Raw genomic sequence first — 18,686 nt, forward strand, 5'->3', positions numbered from 1 at the left:
AGGAGAAAGAGGCTGCAGGAGGGAACGTGGGCTTGGGAGAGGGAGCGCAGCCTCGGGTGCCTGAGGCGGACTCAGGGGACAGGAGCAACTTCCAGAGCTCAGCCAACTTCATGTTCCAAAAATACAAGCTGCTGCCCTCCCTCCCAGCCAGCACTGAGCCCCCCCAGCAGGATGGCAGCTCTCCAGCCCCCCAGCCCAGCCCCCCCAGCAGCACCCCCACACCAGCTCACCCAGCCTCCTCTCCATCCAGCAACCCCCCATTCCCACCGCCTGGCCCCCAGCTCAGCATCACCCTGGCCCCAGACCCTCCCCAGACTGTGCTTCCCAAAGCCCCCTCCACCCCGGAGGAAGAGGTGTTGCTGGTCAAGAAGGTCGGTGTTCTCCCCTCGGGGCGGTACTTCAGCGCCCTGCACACCTTGCTCTGTGACACCATCTCGGGCTCGGTGTCCCGCTCCTCCCCGGAGCTCCTGCGGCAGTGGCTGAAGAAGGCTGAGCTGGCAGAAGAGCTGGGAGAGATGCCCAAATCCCTGCCCAGCCCCAAACATGGCTCCAAGGCTGCCGGTCCTCAGAAGCCCAGCAACGGCAAGGAGATCTGGCTGGCTTTCCAGGACGTGGCCGCGCTCCTCTCCAAACTGCTCTCCCAGCTGAACACCTTCATGTCCGCTTGCCCTTTCCCGCACGTGGTCCGGGCGGGAGCCATCTTCATCCCCATCCATGTGGTGAAGGAGAAGCTCTTCCCAAAGCTGCCCGGCAGCTTCGTGGACCAAGTGCTGCAGAAGCACAAGGTGGAGCTGCGTCCCACCACGCTCTCAGAGGAGAAGCACCTGAGGGACCTGGAGCTGAAGAGCTGCACCTCCCGCATGCTGAAGCTCCTGGCGATCAAGTGGCTTCCCGAAATCTACCCTGACCTGCTCAACCTCCACTGGCACAACTCCATCCAGCAGCAGCTCGGTAGGTAGCCTGGAGTCTCCTGGGGATGGGTCCCTGGAGCTCTGCCAGGGCTTTTCCAGCTGCACCTGCCCTCCAGGCGCTGCTGCTCTTGGGGAGCATCCAGAGATGCCTCAGCATCCCTGTCCTACTGAGGGTTCTGTCCAGCTTTTCCTCTGTGTGTTGTGGAGGGGGGAAAGTTTGAGCTGGAAGGGAGAAAACTCATCCTGGGGGTATCAAGGAGGTTTCAGTCAGTTCTAGGCCACATCTGCCCATCCAAGGGCACAGTGTCAGACCTGTCACCCATGCCTCTCCCATCCACCTCATGGCTTCACTGTTGTGTCCAGATAACCTTCTGTTGCTGCTCAAGGCCATTAACAGCAACTTCATTTCTTCCAGGTTCAAGCTCAGAGACTGGCCAGCAGCCCTCCAAGTAAGTAACTCCTCTTCCACGTGGATTTATAGGAATTTATGACATTCATTTGTCATTTTGTGGAGGTGTATGTGTGTGGATTTCATGTGATGATGAGAAGCTGGGGATGACTGGGGAGGCTCCACTCCCTGGGCCAGGCTGGAGTTGGGAATATTTGGGATGTGGAGCTTGCTCTCCCTAACCACTCCTTCCTCTCCCAGGTAGCCCTGACATGGAGGCACTGAAAGCTGATGGCAAAGCGACAGCCACGGACAGATCAAGGGAAAGGAGGCGCTGAGGAATGTGCCAAGGGCAACAGCCAAATGATGACAGGAAAGGGAAGGTCCCGAGTCCTCAGAGCCGTGGATGCCGACACCACCAGCAGCCCTGCAGGCAGGTGCTCAGTTCCCACCACCATCAGGATCCTCCAGGATGCTGATACTTTGGCAGGGACCCTCTGGGGATGCTGCTCAGGGTGGAGAACAGCTCAGGGGTGCTCCAGGGACACTCGCTGGGATGCTGCTGCTGGGTTATCCGGGCCCGCGGGCATGGGCTCGAGCCCTTCACAGCAGCTGGAGCTGCTTTTCTTTGAATGGATCATCTTTCAGTGTATCTCCCGCCTCCATCCGTGATTGCCCTGGTGAGCTGAGAGAGAATGGCTGGAGTTCCAGTGGAGCTGGAGCAAGAGGAGCATGGAAATGGCCACAGCACCCTTCCCAGCCTTGGAAAAAGGGACTGCAGGGATGACATCCCACCTCCTCCTCTGAATTCCCCCTCCTGCTTTATCCATGCCTTTCCCAATAAACATCCCCTTCCTCTGTGATTTTTACCTTTAAAGTGCCATAAAGACCTGGCACAACAGCAAGGGCAAGGGAGTCGTGACTTCCATAGTCCCAGGACTAAGCTGGTTTTGTCTTAAATGAAGACATTTTACAAATGTTCTGGATTAACCTTTATAAGGAGTTGCTGCCTTCAGGTCATGTGTTTTGGGTTGGGTTTTTCTTTAAATACAGTAATCTAGATGTGTCTTTTTATTTAAACTAAAAGGCTACAAGAAAGATCTAAAGACTCTTAAAGAAAAGAAAACCAAATCACTTCACATCCCAGATCCTGACCCAAAGGAGAACATGGGAGATGCACGTTTAGGGACCACCTTGGTGGAGACTAAAGGAGCAGAGAGGGCAATGATGCTGCCAGACCTTGGAAGGAGGGATCCTTTCATCCCAAAGGGTTATGGGCATGCCAGGAGGGATGTGGGCATCCCAGGACTGATGGACAGCCTGTCACCCGGGGGATGCAGTGGGGTATAAAGCAGAGGCCTTAAAAACTCATCGCTCAGGTGTTCTTCAAGCTGCTGCAGGGCATGGAGGAACAAAATGAGGGTTATTCAAATTTTTTATTTCACTACAGGGAATATTTATTTTAAACTAAAAAGATGGAGTTCGGGGGTGTTGGGTGGAAATGACCCTACCCACTCTGTACTTATTTTAGCCAAAAGGTGTGTTTGCTACTGGGGGATTTCTTTGGGTGCCTTCCTGGTTTTCTGTGGGGATGGGGTGGCTGTGGATGGGACAGGTAAGGGGGATGCTGCTGTTCTCCTCACTCCCCCCCACAACTCTATGCATGTGCACAGTGATTTGAAAAGCAGTGTTTGTTAATAATGTTGTCTTTGTACATACATAAGGTTCCAGGGAACAAAGCTCCTTCCCTTTATTTAACTTTTTTATAAGAATATGAAGAGTTGCCTCACCTGGTTTAAGTGAGTTTGACTTGTTTCCAGACATGCCCTGCTTCTGTCCCTGCTTCCCAGCATGGGCACAACGGGACCTTCCTGGGGTTGGAGAGTCCCCAGATCCCCCAACCGATGCACTGCCCTCTTCTCCCTGCAGCAAGCCACAAGTGCTGTGCCCAGGCTCTCTGTCCCATCACTGCAGGCTGGATCCAGTGTCCAGGATGCCCTCACAGGGGCACATCCCAGCCTTCACAAACCCCATGGGTGACAGCCTGGGAGGAGGATGCTGGTGCATGTCTGAGCACCAGAAACTGGGCAGGAGGGTCTGGGTGCTCAGGGATGCAGCCTGGGCCGACCCAGGGGGGACCCCTCAGACCCTCCCCCTTGTGAACCTCCATCAGACACAGAATCTGCCTGAGCCCAAAGGCCAAGTGCTGCAATCCACGTTTGTCAGCCCCAGTTGGTGGAGCCCAGCAGGTGAACACTGCCACAGCCTCACAAACAGGGAGCTTTGGGGAGCATCAGCAGAGTTTGGGGATCATCCTGCCTGGAGGGACAGGCCCACCCCCTCCTGCTGCTGCCAAAGGCTCCATGAGGAGCAGAGGGAACCTGAGACCCTCCAGTTTCACCTGGGGGAGTGCAGATGAGTTGGTGTGTTAATTGGGAGCAGCTGGAACAGAGCCACATCCTCCCTTGGGAAACCAGATAAAAGGCAGGGCTTGGCTGGCCCTTGGTGCTCTGTTCTTCTGGGGTGCTGCCAGGTGAGGGGTGCTGGTGGGCCTGCTCCTGCCTGGGGAGGTGTCTGGGGACAAGGTGGGCGTTTGGGGCAGGGAGTGAGGGAATGTCTGATCCCAGGGCTGGTTACAAGCCTGCGCTGTCCTGGGAGCTTCCAGGAGGCTTGGCACAGGCTTTCCTGAGCCGGGAGGCTGCTGGGGAGAAGGGAGGGATTTAATAAGGAGCTCAGGGAATGGGAAAGCTTGGGAATGGGCCAGGCACTGGGGTGTGGGGGCTGCAGGGGACCCTCCCCCCGCTAACTCTCCTGCTGTCCCTCTCCACAGCTGAGCTCTCCCCGCGGTCTCTCCCAGGAGGAGCCGAGCGGTCGGACCACCGAGCCCCGGGCGCCGCCGCTGCCCTGGAGGCAGGAGCGATGCTCGGCGCTGAGAGGGAAGGGGCTGCGGGCACAGCCCCGGCTGCTGCTGCCCGCCGGGCTGTCCGTGCCGGCCGGCTGTGCCTCAGTGCCGCCCTGCTGCTGGCCGCGTGTGTGTGTGCCACCGCTGTCCCCTGCGGCCCGGGCGCTCTGCCTGCTGTCCCCTGGGCTGCCCCGGGCTCCTCCGCCTCCCGGCGAGGGCTGGGTGACAGTCTGGGGACAGCGCGTGGGGACCCCCTCTCCTCGGGCTGCTTCCCGGGGCTCCGAGGAGCTGTGAGCCCCGGGCCGGGTGCCGGGGGACGGAGCCTGGGGACACGGAGCGCGGCCACAGGGACATCTCGGCCCTCCCTGCAGCGGCAGCCTGGAGCTGGGGACAGGGAAGGGCTCGGGCGGGGCACGGCAATGGCTGTCACGCTGTCCCCCGCACAGTGGCCTGGCAAAAGGGTGCCTGCTGCCTCAGCTCGGCTCTTCCAGCCCCAGGGTGTCCCCAGCCCCGGCTCCTGGCGTCACCTTGCTCGGGGAGGCCTCCACAGAGCAGCAGCAGCAGGCTCCCGTGGTGCCACACGGATGGCAGCAGTGAGTGCAGCCGGTGGCCTGGGGCAGCCAGCGGGCACAGCAGAGCCCCAGAGCCCACAGAGGGGGTCTGGGGCCACCTCCAGAGCTGGGAGTGAGCCGGCTGCTGGGGTCCCTGCCACCTCCCAGGTACGGCTGCGCCCTCCTGCCCTCCCCACAGCTGCTTCTGGCCCCTGGACTGAGCTGAGCCCTGGCACGGCGGGGGTGCCCCCTGCCCTGACACCAGAGGGGCTCTGGGGCACTGCTGGCACTGCCCTGCCTGGGGCAGCTGCTCCCTTGGTGGATGCTGTGTTGGCCCAAGCTCCAGGAAATGGGTCTGGACTCCTGGATGCCGTCCTGGCATCACTTCCTTCCACTGCAACAGCTCCTGGTGCCCACAATCAGCACCTGCTGGCTTCTTCCCTTCCCACGGTGGCATCTGGGGCTCCTGCTGTCACCCTGGGGACACAGAGTGAGTGCCCTTGTCCCCCTGCACAGCCCATGTCCACTGGAGCCTCCCCAGTGCAGCCCAGGGCTCCCAGCCCTGCCGGTCCCACCGTGACTGGGCTGAGCTCCACAGCCCCTGGTGCCATCCCAGAGCTTGGGCAGATGTTTGTGATGGAAGGATCCAGGCACAGCCAGCCCAGGACAGCATCAGTGGGACCCGTTCCCACTCCAGCAGGACCTCCAGGGCCCAGCCCTGCCAGCCCAGGCTCTGTGCCTCCCCCCTGCTCCCCAAAGCCAGCTCTGCAGCGTGGCTCTGAGCCTGGGCGCCACGCTGCCACCAGCAGCAGTGTGACATCTCCATCCTGCGTGCTGACTTCTCCTGGAGCTGGGCATGCAGCCAGCTCCCTGCTCAGCTCCCAGAGCCTGGCTGTGCCCACAGCAGTGACCCTCCGTGCCCTGGCTGTGTCCCGTGGCTCCAGCACTTGCCAGCACTCCTCCACAGCCACGGAGCAGCTCCCTGCAGCCACCAGAGCGGCCTCCAGCCCCGCCGAGCAGATGCCAAAGGGCAGAGCTGGCTCCACAGGGATGGAATCCCCTGCGTGCCACCCCTCCAGCCTGCCCTTGCCCACACAGCCTGTGCACGTGCTGCCCTTGCAATTCCGGCTGCTGGGCATGGCTTTCTCCCCGGCTCTGGGCAGCAGGGATTCGGAGAGCTACCGGCAGCTGGAGGGAGATGTGAGACTGATGGTGGGTGCTGGGGGTGGCTGGGACACTTCTGGCCCTTTGGGCTGTGGGGTGGTGCCAGCCCTGCTGGGGAGGAGCCTGAGTGCTGCATCAGCCCTTGGCTGGCTGGTTGCCCACCTGGGCGTGGTGGAGGTGGGCAAAGCCCTGGCACTGCTCCACTGGAGCTTGGCTTGAGGTGGCACTGGGCTCCCCTCGCCTCTGGCTCCAGCAGGGCCCTGGCACACGGTGTTATTGCTGGGGTGTTCCCTCCCAGGAATGGGGGTGCCTGCTCTGGCTCTCCCAGCTCATCCCCAGGCATTCCCAGAGGCTGGCACTCCCTGGGTGCCAGCGTGCCCTCCCCTGGGCAGGCTGAGCTGGCTTCCCTCTCTTTATTGCCCTCCTGCTCGTGCATTTCCCCTTCACATGGGGGAGCTTGGGAAACCTCGATTACCTCCTCAATTAATTACCGGGTGCTTCTTCCTTCCAGCTCAACCAGATGCTGTCCAGCTACGAGAGCTTCCTGCAGGCCAATGTCCTTGAGTTCATGTGAGTGTGCAGCTGCTGAGCAGGGCTGGGTTTGGTGGGAGCAGAGGCCTGTGGGAGCCAGCCTGGCCTTAAGGAGAGTCCTGTGTGGAACAGCAGTGACTTGTGACTCTGAACTTTGGTGGAGAGTCTCTGTTCTCTTGGGAAAGGTGCATACCAGAGGATGGCTGCAGCCATAAACACCACGTGGGAATGTTTTTCCTTTGCCTCCCTGAAGGCTGGGAGGTGGATGTTTGGGTGAATGGCTGATAAGGGCAGAAATGTTGTCTGCTTTAATGAATGTTTGGTGGTGTTGGCTGCTCTGGGCTTCCTCTTGCATGTTGCTGAGACTTTCTTCAACCTTTAGCATAGTAGAAACATAAATACTGGAGTGTGTGTAATAAAGATGGATCCTGCTGGAAGAAGCAGTGGTCTGGTTTTTATCAAGCTGCAGCAGGTTTGTTTGGAGGGAAGGCTTTGCCCAGGAAAATGCTCCAGACAGGTCCTTGTGAGGGGCTAGGCTCCCTCCCTGGTGTCATCACCCCGAGGGATCCCTGCCTGAATTCCTGGCTAAATGCACCTGTAAAAAATCCTTCCAGCTCAACCAGATGCTGTCCAGCTACGAGAGCTTCCTGCAGGCCAATGTCCTTGAGTTCATGTGAGTGTGCAGCTGCTGAGCAGGGCTGGGTTTGGTGGGAGCAGAGGCCTGTGGGAGCCAGCCTGGCCTTAAGGAGAGTCCTGTGTGGAACAGCAGTGAACTTTGGTAGAGTCTCTCTGTTCTCTTGGGAAAGGTGCATCCCAGAGGATGGCTGCAGCCATAACCCCCCCGTGGGAATGTTTTTCCTTTGCCTCCCTGAAGGCTGGGAGGTGGATGTTTGAGGGAATGGCTGATAAGGGCAGAAATGTTCTCTGCTTTAATGAATGTTTGGTGGTGTTGGCTGCTCTGGGCTTCCTCTTGCATGTTGCGGAGGCTTTCTTCAACCTTTCCCATAGTAGAAACATAAATACTGGAGTGTGTGTAATAAAGATGGATCCTGCTGGAAGAAGCAGTGGTCTGGTTTTTATCAAGCTGCAGCAGGTTTGTTTGGAGGGAAGGCTTTGCCCAGGAAAATGCTCCAGACAGGTCCTTGTGAGGGGCTAGGCTCCCTCCCTGGTGTCATCACCCCGAGGGATCCCTGTCTGAATTCCTGGCTAAATGCACCTGTAAAAAATCAAAAAGCAGTAGGTGTGCTGCTCAGTGTGTCCTGTCCCTCCCAGGAATGGCTCCGTGGTGGTGCGAGGGGAGGTTCTGTTCCGGGGGGATGCTCCTGCTCCCACCAACTCCCACCTCATCCGGACAGTGGTCACAGAGGCAAGCAAGGGAAGGAGCATCTTCAGCTGGCAGCTGGAGCCCCAGTCTGTCCAGTCTGGTGGTGAGTCCTCAAGGTCTTCCCACAGCAGGGCTGCTGCTGCTGCCAGGTGCCCTCCTGGTGCCTCTCTCAAAGGCCAAGCCCGTGCTGCTTGGGTGCCAGGCTTTTCCTGCACTTAACATCCCTTCTCCTGGCCTGTGTAAAGCCACTGTAAGCATGTGGAGGGTGCTGGAGGGCACATCTGCAGCAGCTGGAGCTGTGTGGGCTGTGCTTCTGCTCGGCTCCCTGGCCTCCCCTCTTTGCCCCAGCTCTCCTGTGCTGGGAAATGGTGCATCCCGACCCCTTCCCACATTCTAAGGGATTGCTCCTCACTGGGCTGCCCTGCTGCTTTCTGCTTTTGGGGTGTGGCCGTGGATGAGCTCTGGGCTGAACACTGTCTCCCAAGGAAGCTGGAGGAGCAGGCATGAGCAGAACTGTCCCCAACTCCCTTAGGCTTCAGCCTGGAGAACCTGGACCCAGAGAAGCTGTCCATCTCCCTCACTGGCCCCCAGCTTGGGATGGGCAGGATGGATCCTCTGGAGAGGCTGGTCAGAGAGGTATGCCAGGCCTTGGGGGCTCTGCTGGAGGGTGATGCTGGGAGAATGGGCACAGGCTGCCTGGGGGCTGGAACAGCCTGGGCTAACAGGGGAAGGTGTGAACTGTTGTCTTCTCCCTGCCCAGGTGACTGCATCTGTCAGTGCCCTCTACGATGTGAGGAACTTCACCATCTCCCAGCTCAGGTATGGCGTGCAGCTGCTCCTCTGTGGAAGCCCGGGACACCGGGAATATTTCTGTCTCCTCTGGGGTCCCCTGACCCTCATTCCTGGAGAAAGTTTCCTGTACTTCAAGCTAGGCTAGAATCCACATTAGTGTGAGACAGGTTATAGAGGGTAGTGTAGGTGTATCTCTTGGTGAGGAATGTAGGTTTTGGGATTTTTAGTATGTTGTGGATGGAAGCAAGATGGAGGGCTCAGGGTGCTGTCCTGGGTTTCTTCTTCATGCTGCTTCTTCCTTCTCCATGGCTTTGGCTGGCATTTTGTGATTGGGCAGAAAAGTCTGCATTGTGGGCTCTGTGGGATCAGTTATAGGGTTAAAAGGGAAGATAATCTAGGTGTCAGGTTCTTAATTGGATAGTTTGCTCTTAAAAGGCCTTGAAACAAGAGGCTGTGAGCCATTTTGTGCCTTCTAATGAAAAGCTGCTGAACTCACAGTAGTGAGATAAGATATAGTGATTTACTGATAAGAAATGATGAACACTTGAGTCTGAACATTAACTACTGTCTCAAGGGCCTTCAATCCAGACCCAGAGAAACTGACAGCTGGTACCTGGGCACTCCTCTGCCAGCCTCTTAATTTCACTGCCTTCCCTCTCTCCTGTGCTCTCTGCAGCTACTCAGCTGTGCTGCAAGGATGGAGAGGATGGGAAAAGCTGGGAGGGGATGTGCAGCTGGAGCCAGCTGTAACTGAGCCCCTTCTGCGGGCTCTCAGGAGAAAACCCCCAGTAAAGGTGCTGGAGCTGGGTCCCAACCCTCCTGCCTTGCTCAGAGCTCTTCTCCCCCCTCAGGAACCTGGGTGGGAGCACGGAGATCACTGGAGACCTCTACCTGGACACAGTTGTCCACGCGGACGTTACGGAGGTTCTGGAAGCCCTGGCTGCGCTCTCTGCCCTCTCCATGGACCCGACCTCCCTCTCGGTGGAGGGTAAGGACGGTCCCCGTGTGTGCCGTGGGCAGGGCCGCTGCCAAATCTGCACAGCCAGCGCTTGTTTGCTGTTCCTCCAGGGTCCAGGCTGGCTCTGCACGTGTTCCCTCTCTCCTTTGTTGTCACCAACAGACGCTTCAGCCAGAAGCTCCAGGACCCGCTCTCTGCAGAGCACCACGATCTCTCCAGGGACCTCGGCGATGCGGTAGGAATGGGGCTGGTGGGAAGAGGGGGTTGAGGTCCTCCCAGCAGGGTGAGGAGAAGAGAGGAAGAGGGGCTGCTTTGGGGTGCCCAAACAGCCCCAAAAGCTGGCAGGGAGCTGAGCACGCCCTTTCTTCCAGGTGGCAAGAGCCCTGAGGGATTACCCATCCTTCCTGACAGCCATCATAAAAGAATTCCTGTGAGTGGGAGCAGGGGTTCTGCTGGGCAGGGGTGTGCAGGGGCAGGGAACTCTCCCTTCAGGCAGCAGCCAGCAGGTCGTGGCTGACAGGTGCATGTTTCTGGCTACAGAAGGATCTGCAGAGGAAGCTGAGCTCAAGCATTAAGCCATTGCAGCTTCCAAAACAGCTTTAAATCAATAACTGCCATAATGTAAAATCATCACAGACTCTCACTGTGTTATCTATGGAAGACAAAACAGCAGTTGTAACAAAGATTGTAAGAAGCAACAGAATCCTGGACAAAATCAAGGGTGAACACACTGTATCTTCTTTATTCACAAAGAGGTGTTTATCAGTGTTTCATCACAGCTGTTTTAGTCGGATTCCTCTTACCTCTTGAAAGAAAACAACTATATATCTTACAGTGTAGAAAATATTTAACTCTCTTAGACTGCAATGCAAGATGTAACCAGGTGTATTCTGTTACCATCTGTTAAAACCAGGTGGGGCAGGGCTCTTTATCTCTTGCAAGACCCATCCTTCCTCTGGGAGATATCTCCTGTTAATGGGCCATTGAGTGTCCCTGCATGGCTGATAAAATTCCATCATCCCATTGTGAGATGCTCCGCCCAGGGGGAGGAGCCAAGCATTCCTGCCTGGATATAATCTGAGCCTCCAAACACCACAGGCAGCCTTCTCCCACTGGATTCCCAGAGGAAGATCAGCCCTTTCTGCTTCACCAGTGGACCTCCAGAGGAAAACTCCATCCTTGTGCAGGACCAGTGCTTACACAGAACCACCCCTGTCCCTGCGGGAGCGCTGCAGCCACCATTTATTTGGATTGCTGCCACCACCCTGACCCACAGGGTGCCAGGTTGTATTCTGTGTCTGCTTGAGTAGTAATTTTTTTTTTTTTTGGTGAGGTAATTATTTCTAAATTCTAAAGAACTGCTGCAGATAACATTCAAAGTTATAGGACTTAGTTAAGAACTTCAAACGAATTGCTGCACATAATCTTGGCAGAAGAGGAGAGCAGCAGGCTGGGCGAGGGGCCGCGCGGACAGCGCACGTGGTCAGGATGGTGCTCACCAGTTTCTTGCCAGCTCCCACCCAGCTGTCCCTGGATCAGCTGGAACCAGAAGAAAGAGCAGGAGCTCAGAGATGCGGGCAGACAGCTCTGGTCTCCTCACAAAGGCAACCTCCCCCATATGGTTACCGGAAAGGATGGATACCACGGGCGCTAGAGGATTTTGGAGATGGGGGTGCCTTCCCAGAAATTCATGTGGCTCAATATCCATTGGATATGGGCCAAAAGAAGAAAGTTTCCAATGCTTTGGCTCTTCAGGTGGATGCAGAAGGAAAAATAAAATACGATGCAATTGCTCGACAAGGACAGTCAAAGGACAAGGTTATTTACAGCAAGTACACAGATCTTGTGCCAAAAGAGGTCGTGAACGTGGATGATCCAGAGCTGCAAAGACCAGATGAGAATGCAGTTCGAGAGATAACAAAGAAGACAAGAGCAGCCTTGGAGGAATTGGTCTCCCAAAAAGTTGCAGCAGCCATGCCAGTTCGAGCTGCTGACAAGGCAGCTCCTGCACAGTACATTCGGTACACACCATCCCAGCAAGGAGCTGCGTTCAACTCTGGAGCAAGGCAGAGAGTTATTCGGGTGGTGGAAATGCAGAAGGACCCTCTGGAGCCTCAAAGATTCAAAAGTAACAAGAAGATTCCACGGGGACCACCGTCTCCTCCAGTACCTGTGATGCACTCTCCCAGCAGAAAGATAACTGTGAAAGAGCAGCAAGAGTGGAAAATTCCTCCGTGCATTTCAAACTGGAAAAACGTGAAGGGTTACACCGTTCCCTTGGAGAAGCGTCTGGCCGCAGACGGCAGAGGATTGCAGGCTGTTCATATTAATGAAAACTTTGCCAAACTTGCTGAGGCGCTCTATATTGCTGACAGAAAGGCTCGTGAGGCAATAGAGATGCGTGCCCAGGTGGAGAGGAAGATGGCTCAGAAAGAGAAGGAGAAACACGAGGAAAAGCTCCGAGAAATGGCTCAGAAAGCCAGGGAGAGAAGAGCAGGGATCAAAACCCGTGCTGAAAGAGAGGATGGAGAAGCTAGAGCGAGAGACGAAATCAGACACGACCGGCGCCAAGAGAGACAGCACGACAGGAATCTTTCCCGGGCAGCTCCTGAGAAGAGGTCAAAGCTGCAGAGAAATGGGAACAGAGATATCAGTGAAGTTATTGCCCTGGGGGTACCCAGCCGCAGGCCAGCCAGTGAAATCCAATATGACCAGAGGCTCTTCAACCAGAGCAAGGGTATGGACAGTGGCTTTGCGGGAGGAGAGGATGAAGTTTATAATGTTTATGACCAGCCATGGAGAAGTGGCAAGGATATGGCCCAAAACATCTACAGGCCAAGTAAGAATATGGATAAGGACATGTATGGAGATGATCTAGAGGCTCGAATAAAGACCAGCAGGTTTGTTCCTGACAAAGAAGTTTCTAACTTGGATCATGACAGCAGAGGCAGGAGCAGAGATGGACCAGTTCAGTTTGAGGAGGATCCATTTGGTTTGGACAAGTTTCTGCAAGAAGCTAAGCAACACAGTGGTTCCAAATGGCCATCAGAGAGCAGCTGCCCTAAGGGACACGAGCATCAGAGCAAAAAGATGAGGAAGGACTGAATCTGCTCCTGGAGAGACCGGGAAATGGACTGAAACCTTGCATGGCATTCTGACACAGCAGTTCCCAACTCCAGTGTGCATACACCACTTCTTCAACACAGGTCAGCTACCCAATGAGAGAGAAAACATGGAGACCTCTTGGAAACATTTCATAAGGGAATTGATTATTCTTTAGCAAATTCTCTGACTTTGTTGATTCCCCACTGCCCAGCGTCCAAGGGTAAGAATGCAGCCCCCTTCCTACAGCTTTAGTTTTTGTAGGTAGCCAAAGCTTGATCTGTTAAAAGCTTTCCTGCTGTGCATCATGATTGTCTTATGCTGTAACACATGCTGTGGTGTTACTGATTCAGTGTTTTAGTGTGGCTTAGCATTTTATTTGAACAAGGGAGGGGAAACACCTGGATTCTCTTCTAAAACAAACACTCCTTCATAGTTTCTCAGTAATCCCTGCTTTACTTTCTTTACATTTAGTGAAATAAAGCCTCCTTCTGTGCTAGCAGCTCCCTGGATAGAAACCAAAGGGTGGTTTCTTAATTAGCCAATGGTGATGGTGTTTTAATTGAAGGACCAATTAGGTCTACCTGTAACCAAGTAGGGTATATAAAGCATGGGTTTCTCTAATAAAGATTATTAGCCTTCTGTGAGTGTCTTGAGAGTCTGTGTCACTTATTACCCGGTCCTGGCTTGCTGCACCAACATCCTTCTACCATTCAAAAAAAAAACAAAACAAAAAAGTCACAGAGCTGCAGCGGCCAAGCTGCACCAGGGCGGGTGGGGGGAGGCCCACCACGCTGGGGGCGGCAGGGAAGGCCCACCATGCCACCCCATATCTACACCCCATATCTACACCACCCCATATCTACACCAGGTCTCAGATGAGCAGCAATTGAATGTAGATCAGCCGGTTCCAAGTGATGGGCGGGTACCACCCCGAAAAGTGGGAGCTGAGCTGCCCCGCACCGCCACTGGTCCCCCACAGGGGGTGTCCTCTTCTTCCTCCCTGGATACAGGGGGGTGATGTTATAGCTGGTCTAAAGCGACACAGATAATTTGGCCGAACAGACACCAACTCCACTAGCCTAGCTCATTAGAAGGTAGCCATAACAAGTCCCCAAGCATACCAATGAGAAGTTGGACTGAAGTTCAAACAGGGGACCTCAGCCCATCCCTTTGGATCATGGATGCACTCCTATCGTTGCCCAGTGAGCTGGGTGGAGTAGAGATCTTTAGCCAATCACGTTTCTGTGAGCAGTGGATTTGAAACACCTATAATTGAAAACCCTATAATATTATAAACCCCTATAATAATAAAAAACAGCCTAACCTTTCAGACCATACACCTTGGCTGTTGCTGCATGAGCACGGTGTGTGCTTGTTGCATTCCTGTCTCCAACACCCAAGGGACATTGGTGCCCCGTGTGAGGACAAGAAGCTGCTGCAGTGTTGTGGGGAGATGGGGCAGCGGGGATTGCTGAGGGCACCTGGCTGGGCTGTGAGAAGTGAGGGCAGTGGAAAGAGCTGCTGGCAGCTGAAGGACTGCAGGCAGCAGGGAGAGCTGAGAAATGCCCTGTGACCAGCAGGAAATTTGTCTGACATTGCAATGCAAGATGTAACCAAAAGTATGTATTCTATTTCCAGCTGTTAAAGCCAGGTGGGGCAGGGTTCTTTATCTCTTCCACAACTAACCCTCCCTCTGGGAGATATCTTCAGTTAATGGGCCATTGAGTGTCCCTGCATGGCTGATAAAATTCCATCATCCCATTGTGAGATGCTCCGCCCAGGGGGAGGAGCCAAGCATTCCTGCCTGGATATAATCTGAGCCTCCAAACACCACAGGCAGCCTTTTCCACTGGATTCCCAGAGGAAGAACAGACCCTTCTGTTACCACTGGACCTTCAGAGGAAAACTCCACGCTTCTACAGGATCCCTGCTCCAACAGAGTCACATCTGTCACTGCAGGAGAGCTGCAGCAACAGGTAAGTCGGATTGTTACCAACACTCTGACCCACAGGGTGTCAGGTTGTATTCTGACTCTGTCAGTGTTTTGCACTACTGCATTTTATTTTAATTTTCCTATTAAGGCACTGTTATTCTTGTATCTTTGCCTAAGCACCCCTTAATTTCAAGTTTGTAATAATTAGGAGGGAGGGGGTTCACATTTTCTATTCCAAGGGAGGCTCCTGCCTTCTGTAAGCAGACACCAGTCTTTCAAGCCAAGACAGGGCAGCGGGCAGCAGAGGACGCTGCGGGAGGGCAGAGATCACTGTGGGCAGCGGAGTGTTCTGCTGGAAGTGGAGAGTGTGGCAAGGAACGGCAGGGAAAGCCACGTGGATCCAAACACCTTGGTGATTTACAGAAACCGCTGGGAGAAATGGGAGCACGGGCATCGGCACCAGAAGACCCTACACTCCAGATATGGACTCTTATTTTAACAAATAGAGGGATTAAACATGATAAACAGGCTTTACTAGCCTTAATAAAGTGGTGTGGGAGCCACGGACTGGACGTGTCCGAAGGGGCCGCCCTGGACTTACACACATGGGATTGGGCTGGCAGATATATACTTGCAGCAGCTGCCACAGCTGATGAAACTGCCATCAACGTTGTCAAACCCTGGAGGCTGATCCTGGACCTGATAAAACAGTTAGAGAGCGAGCGAGACAAGAGGCTGGTGGAGGGGATGGCACCAGGTGAGCAGGGCAGGAGAACGGGCAGAGCATCCACCCCGTGGAGCCACGGAGCCTCCCCAGGAGGGGGTGACCTGTCCGCAGAGTTCCCTGCGGCTGCCCGGGACTGCGGCATTGCCCCGAGCTGGGATGATATGCCAGCCCATCGTCCCATCATTGCACAGAGCCGTGGAGCCAGCCCACACAGGGACAAGATCCCACCAGAGCGCAGCGTCACCGAACACAGCGGCGAGGACACCCCGCACTCCCGAGTCAAGGCAAACGGGCGTCCTGCAGCCACTGCGGGTCCTGCCTCTTCTCCGTGCCCTGCTGTGCCAGCCCTTGGAGCCGCGACAGGCTGCCCTGCCTTTCCTCTGTGCCCTGCCGCTTGGACCAAGGCCACCGAGACCACGACCGCCCGCCGTGCCATGGCGAGCTGCTCCGGAGCCGCCTCTGCCCGCTGCCAGGCATCGCTCGGCCGCCGCAGGACACCTGGCTGCTGTGGAGCGCACGGCTGCTGCAGGGGGCTGTCTGCCGCCGAGCCCGGCCGTGCCACAGTGACAAATGCGCGCTCTGTGACCGAGCCTGGCTGTGCTGGCTCTGCCGCTGCGCCGCAGGGACGCCCGGCTCTCGCAGAGACAGAGCGCCTTACAGCTGTTCCAGCTGTGCCCGTGCAGCCGTCCCAGCAGCGTGCCCCAGGGACACCTACACGCCCTGCTGCAACACGCGTGCCAGCACTGCCTCCTCCCAGAGCCCGCTGCTCCGGCTCTGAGACCGTGCTTTCTGCCCGGCCCCCGCGGGGCAGGGCCAGCTGTCCCTGCAACTCAGGGGAGGCCCTGGGAAATACATCACCAGAAATTCCTGGAAGGAACAGCAGATCGGGGAACTCCGCAGCAGTCGCTGCTGTGACTGCACTGCCACCCTCGGAGCAGAAGTTAGCTTTGGATTGTACACCAGCAAAGGACATGAGAGAGAACCAGAACCATCATCCCTCAGCAGAGCCCCAAAATATCGTCACCAATGCCACATTGCCCAATCCTGTGACTGTCAGGCAAAAGGAAAACAATCATCTTAGTCTCCTGGAAATGAATCAAGAAGTTACTCCAGCAATTCTGTCATCTAAAATTGCAAAGGTGGAAGCCTGCATTCGGATGCATGAAGAGATGCACAGGCTGAAAGCAAGGGAGAGGCTGAGGCAGCGGCAGGAGGAGCTGGAGCAGATGGTGAGGGCAGCCTACGCCCAGGCCAGTGAGCAGCTGAAGCACTTTGATGAACTTAGGGAGCTAAAGCGGCATCAGGAATTCCAAGAGTTGCAAGAAGTAATGGAGAAGAGCTCCAAGGAGGCTCAGAGGCAGCAGGAGAAGCTGAGGGAAGAACACCGACATAGAGCAAAGATATTGCACCTAAAATTGCGCGAGGCAGAGCAGCAGAGACAACGCCAGGAAGAGCTGGAACTTTTGCGCAAGAAAGAGGGCCAGGAGAGACTGCGCCGCCTTTATTCCATCCAGGAGGAACTGCTGCAGCTGAACCAGCAGATTGGTCCCAGCTACGGGCACAAAGACTTGCCCAGAGTCGATCTCTCTGCGTACAGCAATCGTGGCAACCAGATCTGTGGGCTGGTGTCAGAGCTCATCCGTAGCACAAGCCAGAGAGGCTTCCCGGCCCAAGCAGATGTGGCCAGCGCTGAACGAGCCCTGCAGGAGATGCGAGGACTGATAGCCAGCATGCAGCAGGAAATCGCTGCAGCTCTAGAAGAAAAGAAGAGGAAAGATGAAGAGGAAAAGAAACAAAAGCAGAAAGAGTTAGAGAAAAGAGAGCAGATGAAGAGTCAAGCTTCTGTCCCTCTACAGCAGTGGTGGGGAAAGCAGCGGAAGGAAGGACTTCAAGCTGAAACAGAAGAAAGTATCATGCAGTGGTACCAGCAGCTTCAGGATGCTGCCCAGCAATGCATTGCTGCTTTCAGTGAAATTGGAAACTGCAAAGGCAACGCTGAGGTGAAGAAGATAAAAACAAACTTGCAGAAAGCAGCTACAATCCCTGTGAGCCAGATCTCCAGCATATCGGGCTCTAAGCTGAGAGAGGTGTTTGATAAGATCAACAACCTGCTGTCTGGGAAGCCTGTGCAGACCGAAGGCCAAACGGTGCTGGTGACTCAGCATCCACAGGGACTGGACTTTGTTTGTTACAAACTCGCAGAGAAGTTTGTGAGACATGGGGAAGGAGAAGTATCTTTTCACCATGAGTCAGCTTTCCCAATTGCTGTGGTGCTCTCAGGAATCTGGGAATTACACCCTCGAGTTGGAGACATCTTTTTAGCTCATCTGCACAAAAAATGCCCATACTCTGTGCCATTTTACCCCGCTCGGAAAGAAGGGACTTCTATGGAAGAGTATCAGAAGACGCTTGGATATGAAGTTCACGATTCTAAAGTGGAAGAACAAGACCATTTTCTCAAAAGGATGTCAGGGATGATTCGTCTCTATGCTGCCATCATCCAGCTCCGGTGGCCTTATGGAAACCAACAAGGGGCACATCCTCACGGTCTGAGCTACGGATGGCGCTGGCTTGCGCAGATGTTGAACCTGGAGCCTCTGGCGGATGTGACAGCTGCGCTGCTTCTGGATTTCCTGGAAGTGTGCGGCAATGCTCTGGTGAGGCACTATGGGATTCAGTTCTGGAAAACAATGCTCTTTATCCAGAAATCCTATATCCCAAGAATTGAAGCTGTCACCAGCTCTGGCCAGATGGGCTGCTTGTCACGTCTGAAGAATTTTGTGCAGAGATGTTTACAGGTACAGGAAATGCCATTACCAAAGGGCATTCTGACACCTTCCTTTTGGAGAACATAAATCCGGCTGTCACCGAAGGGGCATCGGGGACAGACAAAGGTGCTACAGAGTCTCCATCATCAGCAGGCATGGAAAGACACCTTATTATCAGAAATCTACAGTTCTTAGAGAACAATGGTGGACCTAAGACCTGACTGGCCTTTAGGAATCTTCTCTCACACTATTGGTGAACTATGAATAGCACACAGTGGAGAACCATTATCTATAAACAATGGTTACAGAAAGAGAGATAATAATTGTTTGAATGCTTCTCTCTAAGTTTCCCACAGCCTCTCACAGCCTGCCAGGAAAATCCTGGGAGATCTATGTCTCTCTCTGTTCAGAGAATATGTGTCTATCACATCCATCTACATTTCCTTTCCCCTTAATGTTTAATTTAAGAATTTATTTGGTACACTTAGAAGCTGATCTTGGCATTAGATCTCCATAAGTTTTTTTTTGGATTACTAAAACTTCAGGAGTTTTCCTGCATATGTTTAATTGAGGAGGCTGGTAAACCAGCTGAGGAGAAGCAGCAGCAACCCTTCAGCAACAACATCTGCAGT

At 54.9% G+C, this 18,686-nt stretch overlaps 3 protein-coding genes across 3 annotated transcripts; all 3 read left to right on the forward strand.

Annotated features, from left to right (window-relative positions):
- The first annotated feature begins 6 nt into the window (after positions 1-6).
- On the forward strand, positions 7-3,193 carry LOC121341463 (uncharacterized protein C15orf39 homolog). The gene is made up of 3 exons (XM_041414954.1): positions 7-951; positions 1,327-1,360; positions 1,561-3,193. The coding sequence occupies exons 1-3, from the start codon at positions 111-113 to the stop codon at positions 1,562-1,564; spliced, it is 879 nt and encodes a 292-aa protein (XP_041270888.1). The 5' UTR covers positions 7-110; the 3' UTR covers positions 1,565-3,193.
- A 7,816-nt stretch (positions 3,194-11,009) lies between these two features.
- On the forward strand, positions 11,010-12,626 carry LOC121341462 (SNW domain-containing protein 1-like). The gene has a single exon (XM_041414953.1). The coding sequence runs from the start codon at positions 11,010-11,012 to the stop codon at positions 12,624-12,626; it is 1,617 nt and encodes a 538-aa protein (XP_041270887.1).
- Positions 12,627-16,257: 3,631 nt separating this feature from the next.
- Positions 16,258-18,141, forward strand: LOC121341460 (nucleoporin GLE1-like). Its single transcript, XM_041414952.1, has one exon. It carries the CDS (start codon positions 16,258-16,260, stop codon positions 18,139-18,141), a length of 1,884 nt encoding a protein of 627 aa, XP_041270886.1.
- Positions 18,142-18,686: the final 545 nt, after the last annotated feature.

Source organism: Onychostruthus taczanowskii, unplaced genomic scaffold (assembly GCF_017590055.1).
Source record: "Onychostruthus taczanowskii isolate IOZ18803 unplaced genomic scaffold, ASM1759005v1 scaffold486, whole genome shotgun sequence".
NCBI lineage: Eukaryota > Metazoa > Chordata > Aves > Passeriformes > Passeridae > Onychostruthus > Onychostruthus taczanowskii.